This window comes from Haplochromis burtoni, unplaced genomic scaffold, assembly GCF_018398535.1.
Source record: "Haplochromis burtoni strain Fernald_Lab_line unplaced genomic scaffold, NCSU_Asbu1 Contig_303, whole genome shotgun sequence".
NCBI lineage: Eukaryota > Metazoa > Chordata > Actinopteri > Cichliformes > Cichlidae > Haplochromis > Haplochromis burtoni.
In genome coordinates this window covers 5,473-18,490 of record NW_024582664.1, presented here as the reverse complement: position 1 = coordinate 18,490, position 13,018 = coordinate 5,473, and the positions used below count along the sequence as shown (strand labels likewise).

At 38.9% G+C, this 13,018-nt stretch overlaps 2 protein-coding genes and 1 long non-coding RNA gene across 3 annotated transcripts in view; all 3 read right to left on the bottom strand.

Annotated features, from left to right (window-relative positions):
• LOC102292120 (N-acetyllactosaminide beta-1,3-N-acetylglucosaminyltransferase 2) overlaps positions 1 to 777 on the bottom strand; it is an 8,886-nt gene extending 8,109 nt beyond the window's left edge. The window contains exon 1 of the mRNA XM_005941220.2: positions 303 to 777. The gene's annotated coding sequence lies outside the window, so the exon portion shown is untranslated. The remainder of the gene's footprint in view (positions 1 to 302) is intronic.
• A 2,064-nt stretch (positions 778 to 2,841) lies between these two features.
• Positions 2,842 to 9,329, bottom strand: commd1 (copper metabolism (Murr1) domain containing 1). Its single transcript, XM_005941218.3, has 3 exons — positions 9,118 to 9,329; positions 5,943 to 6,233; positions 2,842 to 3,345 (listed from the first exon to the last, which is right to left on the bottom strand). Exons 1-3 carry the CDS (start codon positions 9,289 to 9,291, stop codon positions 3,238 to 3,240), a joined length of 573 nt encoding a protein of 190 aa, XP_005941280.1. The 5' UTR covers positions 9,292 to 9,329; the 3' UTR covers positions 2,842 to 3,237.
• Positions 9,330 to 12,209: 2,880 nt separating this feature from the next.
• Positions 12,210 to 13,018, bottom strand: LOC121815789. Its single transcript, XR_006055362.1, has 2 exons — positions 12,930 to 13,018; positions 12,210 to 12,893 (listed from the first exon to the last, which is right to left on the bottom strand). It is a non-coding gene; the product is annotated as an uncharacterized LOC121815789 (long non-coding RNA).

The window sequence follows — 13,018 nt, the reverse complement described above, 5'->3', positions numbered from 1 at the left end:
ATTCCTCAAAAATACAACTTGCCTAATAATTCTGCACTCCCTGTAGAACTTGTGATCTGTTGAGAATGACCATAATGTGCAAATTTTTAAACACATCTGTCCACCTATGTTTTATAGGATCACTGCTCAAAAAAAACAAAAATGCACAAACCAAAAGAAAACAAAAAGAAAAGTTCACGACACTTTTATTTTAATTCCTACTTTTAGACGGCAGACATTCACTTGAAGAGCGCACAGCTGTCCTCTCATGTCGCATAAGACTGGAAATTTCTGGCAGCTATTTAAATGAGTAACACACATACCTTTCAGATTCGCTCTATCTATAGCTCTGATCGTCAGGCTACTACTTCGGCACCTGCACCTTCCTCATCCTGCGGAGGGAACGCGTTTTAGACATCTCGGCGGTCCAGAATCCCCTTTAAAATGTGCGAATCGGACGCTTCGTAAATTATCAGAGATGATCAAACCTCGCAAATATCTCCTTTGTACCATCCTGAACAAGGCTAATACTAGAAGCGTCCGTCCTTCCTGTGTGTTGCGGGTAGTGACTCCTCCCTAATTTCAAGAGCGCGCTCAAGAGGCTGGATAGAGGCTTCGGGCTCAACAGACTATCCGGCAGTTCAGTTAGTACTTAAAATGTTTCAGAGCCGGGAATATGAGAGAAATTTGCATTTGGGAAATGTGGATGGAAACAAAAGCGTATGCAAATCAAAAATCAAACAAGTTTAGGCCGTGCTTACCCTCGACAAAAAATTTGATTCACCACTGGTTGTTGGTTGCTGTTCTGAGCCCAAGTCTGGCAAAACAGACACACACACACACACACACACATACATACATACATACATACATACATACATACATATATATATATAAAAAAAAAATCTTTGTTTTGGCCATCTCTATCTTTGGTTTAGGGATCCTCGAGACATTTTTGAAAGAATCTTCCAAAATACTATATACAGTATGAATTGCTTTAAAGCTACTTTATACTGTTATAATGTCATGTCAGTCAAAAAACCAGACTATTTCACCAGTTCACATTTATTATCAGGATAATAACCACTTGGTAAAAATCATTCTCCAGGCCACTTCATGTTTTTTCTTTGTTTGTTTTAAACATACTAAGTTGGACTTTTAGTAGTCTTACTAGCCTTTCTCCAAACTATGGATTGTCTAGAGATGGTTGCTGTGAAAATGTGAATGCTAGCTTTTTGGTGTTACTGCAGTTAAAAACACAATAATTACATCTGAAGATTAAGGACTGATGCAAGATGAAGAATCAAGTTAAGACTTCTTTTATGCTGTCTCAGATCCATCCTACAGAACTACATGAGTTGCAGCAGCAACATTAGTATAATGTCAAGAACACTGTTTAGGACTAAATGAAAGGTCAAAAGACATCAGAGAAGTATAATGATTTAATGTTACATGCATTAACCATCTTTGAAGATGTAAGGTCTCCAGGTTTACATTTAAATATGTATAAAACTATATTAAGTACTGTACCAAAGGTTGAATTGCAGCATGACGTTGTTATTTTAAACACACCAAATGAAACGAACAGTCTTTTCTCCTTATCCCTGCATTAAGATTTGTATTATTGTATTACAGTTTTGATGTGCCACTGGAAATCAAGCACTGACATTCTGAAGGTTTTTTTCCCTCTTAAGAGTTAATGAAACACCAAGAATGTACGGGGCTGAAGTTTATTACCACTGCCTTAAAGTAACCTAAACTTCTTTTATTTGCTTGAGGAAAAAAATAAATAAATTGTGCAGTGCTTATCTGTGTAACATAGACTTCCTCCTTTACCTTTGGACTGTTCTGTGCTTATCTAACATCATATGATAAGAGTCTGATTACTATCCGTGTTTGTGTGTGTGTGTGTATATATATATATATATTAGTCTTTGTTCTTCAAGCTTGGGTCCTCTACCAGAGGCCTGGGAGCTCAGGGGTCACTGCACCTAGTGCTCCGATTACCACTGGGACCACTGTTATCTTCACCTTCCATATCTTCTCTGAGACCCTGGTACTTCTCCAGCTTCTCATGTTCCTTCTTCCTGATGTTGCTGTCGTTCGGTATCGCTACATCCATCACTACGGCCGTCTTCCTTTGCTTGTCTACCACTACTACGTCCAGTTGGTTACCCACCACCATTTTTGTCCGTCTGTACCTGGAAGTCCCACAGATGTTCCTGTACACTATGCCGCCCACTAGATTATGGCGTTCCATGTATGCCTTGCCTGCTAGCATCTTGCACCCTGCTGTTATGTGCTGGATTGTCTCACGTGCATCTTTACACAGCCTGCACCTGGGGTCTTGCCTGGTGTGATAGACCCCAGCCTCTATTGATCTTGTGCTCAGAGCTTGTTCCTGTGCTGCCATGATTAGTGCCTCTGTGCTGTCTTTCAGTCCAGCTTTGTCCGGTCACTGGTAGGATACACCCCATGTAATTTATTTTACATGAATTAAAACTCTACTTTAGTCATTTTAACTGAAGATGTCACGATTAGCATTAGTTGTGATTTTTTTTTAGCTAATTACTGTTTGGGAAATATGCTCCTTGCTACCAGATACAGTTAGCATGTTCATACAAACAACTGAATGTAATAATACCCTAATTTGATACCTGAATCTGGCTAATGAAATTTGCACATTTCTGATTTAGTTTTGTCAGGCTGTAGATAGTTGAAAGAGTTTCCAATTATTACTTCATATGTAGTTTAAACACAGTTTTATCCAACACCATGGCCATGAAGGTGATGCTGAAGGAGATAGAGATTAAAAAAATATTAATAGTAAAAACAAACAAAAAAAACAAACAAACAACTTAATCTTTCTGTCCCTTTTAATAATAATAAAAAAACAATTACACGTGGGATACTTCTTATTTAGTTTTACAATATCTACAATTATATTGTAATACATTGCTTTTGTTCACTTTAGTTTCATCGCATTTCTTATTTCTCATAATCCCAGAATCCCAAAGCTTTGCAAACTATATTGCAAAAAGAGGAATAGTTCTTCTTTAATGACCACTTATTCTCAGAGGACAACCACAAGTATTATCTACTAGAATTGATAGTGGTGTGTATATCTGTACACGTACACACCACTTTCATTTCTGATAAATCTGTGAGCAAGTGGAAAAACTTTGCCTCAACATAGCACTCTTAGTCACAGTTATCTTTCTGTCTCTGCTGTTTGAGATAAACTTTCAGGAAGTACTTTCAGGTAGTGTGAACAATTCTGTCGATGCTCTCCTGGATGTCAGCCATCTTCTTCAACACTTGATTGACTTTGGTTTCATCAAACTCCAGACACACAAACTCTGAGTCCTGAGAAAGACAAAAGAACAGAGGTGTTAGAGGCCGGTGAACGGATTGAACATAATGGGTCAGCAACTAACGATATTTCCAAAAAGAATTTAAATATTATTTTCCAAAACAATGATTCAGTCTACTTCTTAATCAATAAATAATTACTGAAGGAAGCAATATAATATTCCCTGCACATCATTCAGTGATTGCGGATAAAAATAGAAAAACTTTGGTTTAATTCCTAGTGTGAAGCTGAAGAAAAACAGGGGATTCTGCAGTGATGATGGGCATCCTATCATTAGGCCTTTTCTGGGATTCAAGACTTGAAAGACACCTTAGCAATTCATTTCACCAGTTACCAGTCTCCTCCACCTTCTTCCTCAGCCTTTGAGCTTTTATTAGCTACATTTAAATTGACTTGAATGGTGCAATAATACTGCTGAACAGTAGTTCAGTGGCATTGTGCACATTGAGAGTATGTGCTGCTCTGGTCTGCCGATCTGCTTTCTCTGAGCTTAGGAACCTGCAGAAAAAAATACACCAAAAAGAATAGACTCCTCAGTGTCAGCAGCTGCTCAGCGGTACAGCACATTAAGTCATCTTAAACTATGTTTCATTCTGTATCCAAAATACATGAAAAACAGTCATGCAGGCTTTGGCATTTACACCATGGTTGACTGAGCCACTTCCTGTCAGGTCATTATGCATTCTAAATCAGACAGCAAGTCATAGGAAATGACACCAGCATCAACTCTACAAATTAATATCAGCTTTGTATGGTGCTAAAGCAATTATTTGACTGCAGTCTGTACATCCATGAGGACATATAGCATACCTAGTTTGGTTCCAAATGTGACAAGAACTAGAACTACAAGGGTACTTCATGATAAAACAGTAATAGTTCTTGCAGGTAGAAGAATCATAGCTGCACGTAAAAATGCAGCTGCATGTATATACTTCATTATATACATGCAGTATATAATGTATATGTTGCAGAAACTCAGAGGACCAGAAATCCTGGTAGTCTGGACATTGCTGATTACACACACACACGTTGCTATGGTCATGTGGGCTCATAGCAACGTAAATGTGATTTCCTATGACTTTTACTGACAAATGGATTTCTTCACAAAGCAACAACAGCTTAAACCAATCAGAGGCAAAAAAATCAAAGCCATAGACATGATCCAACTTTTAAATTCTTTACAGTCTCTTTATGTAGAGGTAGAAGTGCCTGTGGCAGTATAGATTTGGGGATTTTTTTTCTATTATTACAATATTGAATTGTTTAAAAAGCAAATATCCAACAGTGATCCAAAATTTAAAGAAGGCAATGCTCCTTCTCCTAAATCTGAATATACATTTGAATACACTACAAAAGTAAGCTAATATTACCAATTTTACAGAACTTTTTTTCAGCTCTAAAACTGTTCAGGGCACAGAGTAAATTTAAACCTCTCATGGGACTGAGGCTCACTAAAGTACGGCCACACTGAAACCTGCTCTTTCAGCCGTAGTTAATTAGACAGAATGACACCACCATGAGGTTAGTTCCATAATGGCCTCTCCGTTTCACCCCAAAGGTTACAGAACCAGTTATGGAATGGATATCAGTCAAATCATAAATGGGTACTTAGAGTTGATGTTGCATAACAGTAAATGACAAAGCTATTGCTGTCAAACTCTACTGGACAGAGTATAGTTACGTCCCACCCATATCGAAAGGCCAAAACAATTCATGACTCTCCTCTGGCTTTATGATGTGTAAATGCGCTTACATGTCCATTTGAACTGCTAGCAATAAACTCATAAATGTGTGGAGTGCTGCAGTAAAGAAGCGGTGCGGTGGTTAGTACCATACCCCACGACAAGAAGTTCCTGGGTTTGAATCCAGTCTAGAGTCTTTCTGTGTGGCGTCTGAGACTCAGTATACCTATATTTATATCTCTAATGATTTCAGGCTACTAAAGGTATCTTAATAGTGTTTCAGTCCTTTGTAACATATTATAGCCCTCACTTTTCCCCTTGAGCTAATGTCATTTTCAAAATATGATCATTTGTACTCCAGCTCTGCTTTGAGAAAATACTGTCAAACATCCACAAACTCAAATCCTGAAGCATAATTAATCGGCATATATAAAAGTTTTGGTCTTTCTAATGTGATTGTATGTCTTGATGCATGAAACCAGCCCACTAGGGATACATCTTTCACCATCTTACAATGCTGTGATTGCAGCCATTCTCCAACTCTCTGTAAATGGTACTCATGGCCATTGATCAGTGGGCTTTGATCAGTGGTCATGAGAATTTGTTTATAAGGTTGGGGAAACCTGCAGTCAGCTGAGACTGAAGAAGTCCCTTGGATGAGTGACGAAACGTTTCTCCCACTGAAAACGCTTTGTCCAGATGAACAGAATTAACTTTTGGAGATAATGGGATTGTACTATTAGAAAAGTCATTTAGGATACTTTATAGTTTTAATTATGGTGGCACATTTATTTTTAACAAAAATGAAAACAGGCGAACGTAAATTAGCACCTCACTACATCCTTGGAAGCTAAGAATGATAGTTTGCGTCAAAGAAAAAAAAAAAAGAAACTGGAACTATAGCTTACTTGTCCTGTTCTGCCGAGCTCGAGCTCCACCAGGGCGACTGGGCCGCTGTGAGCTGTTCCCCGTCTGCTGGCTGCAGCCTGGAGATCCACTCTCCAGGAAAGGCCCCTGAGGCTGGGCTCCCAGCGGCTATGAGCCACCAAACTTTCCTTAACTCGAACTCGTTGGCTCTTCCAGAAACGAGAGAGTGCAGCGGCCTGTTCAGCGCTCAAGCCACCACCACCTTGTTTCTTGGTCTTAGCTGTGAGGAAGGCCTCCAGCTGGGCATGGTCCATGTCTGCTGTGGCGATGGACTGAGAGATGCAGAAAAGAGGACGATGAAATTCAACACAAACCTGGAGCTCTAATGTCTTGTAATCATATCGCTACAGCAGTGTCGTGTGGTGACTTTTATGAAAAGGCAAGCAGTTTACTTTAATACTTAAATAATACTACTAATATTAATAAATACTTTGCTTCATTTTAAGACTTTTTAAGGACCGGTTTATTTTTTATTATGACTTGATATAAAATTAGAACTTAAAGAGTGTGTACTTTCTTTTTACCTTTACTGTTTCCAAAACAAGAAGTATTTTCCCCATGACATTTATTTGGAAGCCCCATGTAACCAAAGTAAGAATAAAGTAAGTTTGGGTGCATTTTAACTGGACAGTGTATTCGGTCTTTCTATACATTCAGACAGTCTGTACTTTTGACATTTGTATTTTCCCTGTTTGGGCAAATCTGCCCCGAAAAATACATTTCACAGGCACTTCATTTGTTTCCAAAAAAACCCCCAACTCCTCCACAACAAAAAAAAAAAAATATTTTGGGCATTGTAGGTACTGAGTAGGATATTCATGTTAGTGCTGCCCCCTATTGACAAAAGAGAAGAACCAGTGGAAAAATTACAAACCAGTAAATGGTTTGTCACCCTTACCTTAAACATTACAAAAATAATAATACATGTTTTAAATTCTTTCAAATTTAAGACAGTCCAGTCAGGATTTAGCTATTTTATTTGAAAACAATGTGTTAAGCTGTTATTTAATGGAATATTTCTGCCTAGCATGGAGTAAAAACATTAAATGTATTTAAAGACACTAGTCAAACAAAACTCCATTGATAAAAACATAGAAGGAAAAGGAGGAAAAGAAAAAAGAAAGAGTGACATAATAACATGTAAAGTTATAAGTAATAAGTCTGTTTAAACAGCATTTTTATGAGATTTTTTGAGATATTTTATCACGGCTGTTACAGTGGCTTGCAAACTTGAACTTTTCCACATTTTGTCACATTACAGCCACAAACATGAATCAATTTTATTGGAATTCCACAGGAAAGACCAACACAAAGTGGTGTACACTTGAGAAGTGGAACGAAAATCATACATGATTCCAAACATTTTTTACAAATAAATAACTGAAAAGTGGGGTGTGCGTAATTATTCAGCCCCCTGAGTCAATACTTTGTAGAACCACCTTTTGCTGCAATTACAGCTGCCAGTCTTTTAGGGTCTGTCTCTACCAGCTTTGCACATCTAGAGACTGTTCTCTAGGTTCTGTCTGTCAGTATAACAAGAAGTCGGCCATCTTGGATACAACTTTTGTTTTTTCAATAGGAAGAGGGCCATGTGACACATCAAACTTATTGGTAATGTCACAAGAAAAACAATGGTGTGCTTGGTTTCAATGTAACTTTATTCTTTCATGAGTTATTTACAAGTTTCTCTTTGTTCACAGCCATTGACATGTCGAAGAGGTTAACATGTTAGGAGCGGATCGAAATTGTGTTGATATCTGGTGAACGCAGTAACCGGGTCATTGCAGCAGATTTCAATGCAAGACACCCTACGAGACCACACATCTCCCATGCTACAGTTAGCAAACTGCTTGCTAAGTTTCGTGAAACTGGTTCAGTGTTGGATTTGCCAAAATGTGGACGCAAGAAAAATGTCACTAATAAAGAAACATTTGTGGCTGTCCTAGCTTCATTCAGCAAGAGCCCACAGCGTAGCACTCGCCGCATGTCACTGGAGAGTGGCATTAGTCGAACATCCCTTCGGCAGATATTAGCTACTCACAAATGGCACCCTTACAAACTCCAGCTACTGCAGCATCTCAACGAGGATGACCCAGATCGGCGCACAGAATTTGCAGAATGGGCAAAACAAAAATTGGAACAGGACCCTCAGTTCATGCAGAAGATTTTGTTCAGTGATGAGGCAAACTTTTATGTGAACGGTGAAGTTAACAAACAAAACACCGCTATTGGTCTGACACTAACCCACATTGGATGGATCCCTCCAAGAGTGTTGGAGCAACAAAAGTGATGGTTTCAAGTTACGTTGAAACCAAGCACACCATTGTTTTTCTTGTGACATTACCAATAGGTTTGATGTGTCACATGGCCCTCTTCCTATTGAAAAAACAAAAGTTGTATCCAAGATGGCCGACTTCTAAATGTCCACCATGGTCACCACCCATCTTGAGGAGTTTGCCCCCTCACATATACTAATGTGTCACATTAGTATATATTGCGCTTTTACTAGTCCCTAAGGACCCCAAAGCGCTTTACATATCCAAATTGGAAATTATTATTTTATGATTATTCTTTTTCACCCATTCACGCACACATTGACACACTAAGGAGCTGACATCCCCTACCCCCAACATAGGTTAGCCTTATGTTGCCTTGTACATAAAATAATAATTTCCAATTTCTTCCTGGCAATGAGGCAAACAACCCATTTGACTCAATCATTGCTTCACTTGTACTGGAAGCAACCCAAGGCCAAAGTACTGAAATAGCATCGAAACTACAGAAAGCTGGATCAGTAGGTCCTGACTTTAAATGCTGGGAGTCCAAACATGGCAACACTCATCCATCAAAAGAAAGACAGTTCATTTGACAGATGTGTTAATGAAGAGTTCTTCGTTCGGCCGCTCTTTTAAGAGAGAAACATTCGGACAATGTTCTGAGTTGCGTTTTAACAGATATTCTCACGGTGCCTCTCATTGATGTGTGTTTGTTTGCGTGTTGTGCATTTCTGCATGGGCACAAGCATGCACTATCACGCAGACGCAACCCTTTCTCCTAAACTGAAGTGAATATTAGTGAAAAGAGCAGAATTGCTTGGTCTCGACTGCCACTTCAGCATCAGGATCATCAGTAGTGCAGGGTGCCGTGTTGCATTACCTTTAAAAGGCCTTTCATTTTGTCGTGCAAAGCTGTGAACTCGTCTGGCGACATCTCGGGGTAGAGCTCGCTTTTCAGCAGCTCCTCTGTGATCTCGCTGTTGTTGTAATACACTTTCTGTGCGATTCCATTTAACAAGCTGCTCAGAGACTTCATCGCGTCTACTTCCGCCATGTTTGCTCTTGTGGTCACATGAATTGCAGTACAACACGGCATTGTGGGACTTGTAGTTGCAGATTCCGACGGCAGCGCTTGACATGTATCGTTTCATCCAAGCCTCCTAAAGCGAACATCAGAAACTTTGCTAGACAAATTGTGAAAAATCATTTGCAGTTACAAGGCCAATTTACCAGATAAAATGAAGCAATTGATTTATGTTAAAAAGGAGCAACATGCTGAGTTTTATCAGATGTTTTGACAGTGCGAATTAGTGTGGATTTGAAAAGATTTCTACATTTGTGTGTGCATAAGCACAAATAGGAGTATTATGCACATATGAACATAATCGTGCACATATGAGCCCATGTTCACTGAGAAGGGAAAAAGGTGAAACAGGCATGCTTATGTAATATATACCAAACTAAAGTTAAACTAGTAACTACCAGTGTTGGGACTAACGCGTTATTAAGTAACGCGTTACAGTAACTACGTTATTATTGTGGTAACGAGCACGGTAACTAGTTATTATGCCAAAATCAGGAACGCGTTACTCGTTACTGGGATTTAGATAGGCTCGTTACTCGTTACTTCGTGTGGTGGCTATCGCGGAGCTTCCACAGATTCAGTAACATTAGCAAGTGGTGGAGGCCAGCAGGTGGATGAAGGAAAGGGACGCAGAAGGAAAAGAGACCCGAGGCGGCCGCCGGTCCAAGTGTGAACTGAACTTCAGGTAAGAAGTTATGACCTGCAGTCTCTCTGGGTCAGATATGAACCAAGTTTAGGTGGAGTTTATTTTCGTTATTCTGACTTTTTCCGTACTGCGTGCTAGCTAGCATGACGGAGTTTCTATACAGCTGGGTGGTGCTATGAAGTTAATGATGTTGAACTTTATTTTGTTCATAAGTTATTAGAGTTGCCAACCGTCCCGTCTGGTATTCAGAGAAAATATTACGCGTTTCTTATTGAGGTGAAAAGGAACAGTTTGTCCCGTAATTCAGCTACAATGAAAAAGGCACAAAGCTGGAGTTATTCTGTGTCTTTGCTGCACAGCTGCCTCTTCTTCTCTCATTCTCCCCCCTCCCTCTCCCGTTTCTACTTCAATCATGAAACTGATCAATGATCAGCTGATCGGCTCTCTTGTTTGTTTATCGCTCACTTTGCGCCGAAAGAGGAAACCAGCGGATGTCGCGCTAAACAACAGCAGCACGTTTAAGCTTGATCAGCTGTTGTTAGAATTTATTTAATATTAATTTCTAGTATCAGCTGATGTTTGCTGGAGCCACAGCTGTAAAGCTGCTGGTCATGATATGGTTTGGTTATCTGGTGAGAGGGAAACATGAAGATGAAACCAGGAGATGTCCTTACTGGATCATCAGAGCTGAACAGGTGATGGAGAAACAGGTTTACCTTTTAGGTGACATGAATGAGTTGAAGTTATGAACTGTTTCTGAGAGACAAATAACACCAGGATCCTTTTTTAGGTAGCTGACAGCTGGTAACTGTGCAGGGGCGGGTCTAGCAAAGTGTTGCCAGGGGGGCATGTAGGGCATTAACAGGGAGGGGGGCACAAAGAAATACTTTTCTTTCTTATTCTCATTTAAAATGTCTCGCTTTTAAAAAATAATTATCTGAATCTTACAACAAACGATTGATAGATTGATGCATATATACCATCAGAACAGTGAACATCACTGTCACAACAGTGTTTGTTTTCATTCAAAGGCTTTATGATTTTTCCTATAATGGTGGGCCGGTCTCTAGTCAAAATGCCCGGGCCAATTTTCTGTCCCAGTCCAGCCCTGTATGCAGCTCATCTGCAGTCTGGTGTTACCTACATCTTCCTATTCAGAAGGCAGAATTTCCGAGTTCTGAGTACAATCAAAGCACCACGACTGCAGTTTTTGTGTTGGATGTAAAAGGCGCACATGACGCTGTGACGTAGGCTAGAATCATGGCAGCAGTCAATGACGGTCCAGGCGTGGGATTTCTCTCGTGGAAATATGCACATTATCTTTTCCTTTCTATTGGTAGGTGGCACAGTGCACTGTGGCAAGTAAGCAAGCTAGAAGACTGGCAAAGTTATGGAAGCAACACATTAACAAGAGAATTCTGAGTAAAACCAAAGTTACTTTCCCTAGTAACTAGTTACTTTGAAAGTAACGAGTAACTTGAAGTAACTGAGTTACTTTTGAGAGAAGTAACTAGTAATGTAACTAAGTTACTATTTTAAAGTAACTTACCCAACACTGGTAACTACAGACAATATGTCTAAAAGAAAGGAAGAAAGATTGGAGAAGAATTTCAGAAAGCAACAAGGAGCTAGAAAGGGTGTCAGCAAAAGAAGGGACAAATCTACAGTTAGTTAGAAAAGAAGATAAGAGCTCTTTACAGAGAGACTGTCAAGAGAGACCAAAAAAGAAGACAAAAAAGAGAAAATATAGACATTTTTTAAATGGCCTGAAATATCCCATGTTTTTTAAAATGTGTTATTTATTTAAATCTTTAATGCATTTTAAATGCAATGCTGCAGAATTATTAAATCAAGAGCATTTAGACATTCAATTCATTTGAATCACATTGCAGTCTGACTATCCATTTTTACTGATTAGCTGGCCTATTTCACCTGAACAATGTCCATCTAAAAAAAGAAATAAAAAGTGAAACAGTAATGTCAGTACAAACTGTAGTGACTGAGGAGTAATATTTTGATAAAATAGCTTTAACAGAAAACATGTATAAAATGGCTAAATGTTATATGCAATGCACTATTCTGTTCATTGAACACATAACTTTAAATGTCATGAGTAATAGTTCAGAGAATTTGGTTTCAGGATATACAGAAAGTTCTAGCTTGTGCAGTCCTTTATTTATCAAAGCAAGTCTAATAGTACCATAACACAGGAGTTTCCAAATGATTGACACAGAGACCAGAATGCATGCCAAGCCAAGCTTTAATCAGGAAGAGCAGAACATTAAAGTTTCGATAATGTTTAATCTTTGACTAAATGAAATAGTAGTCAAATCTCTTTAAAGTCCCTGTTTTGTGACTCCAATTCATGATTCAAGCAAAAGTTTCAAGTTGATTGCTCCTACCACAGATCTGTAAGAATGTTTCACAAAAGCTCATTAAATCAGTAAAAGGTTGTAAAATTCTTAAAGTGGACATATTCTTTAAATTTCTAGTGTCATGTTTCTTTTTATTATTTTCAAATGTATTTTATATAATGTATTTTTTTTTAAACCAACATTTTCTGGCAGCTCCTTGAAGGTTTAAACAGCAGGTCACATGGGACATGATCATATTAACTCACTGACAAGTTCGAAAGCAAGTTATTTTGTTTATAAAGGCCAAAAAATGAGAGTTATGCTAGCATAAAAAACAACAACTAAATCTATGAAAAGGAAAAATAATGCAGTTTCTCAGAGGATCTTCCTAGCTTCACTGGGTTACTTGTCAGAGTTTAAGGCTATGACAGACCTGTTTTACCTTAACCATGCCATCCCCCATTTCCCTCTACGTTTACCACCTCTTCTACTCTTGTTGCGTCCTTTGCGTTTGCTTCCTCTTCTGCCTTTGCCCTGTTTTCTGCCTTGCTTGCTTCCATTTCTACGTCTACCTCTTCGTCTAAGCTTGCTTCCATTTCTACGTCTACCTCTTCGTCTAAGCTTGCTTCCATTTCTACGTGGGCCTCCTCGTCTAAGCTTGCTTCCTTTTCTACGTGGGCCTCCTCGTCTAAGCTTG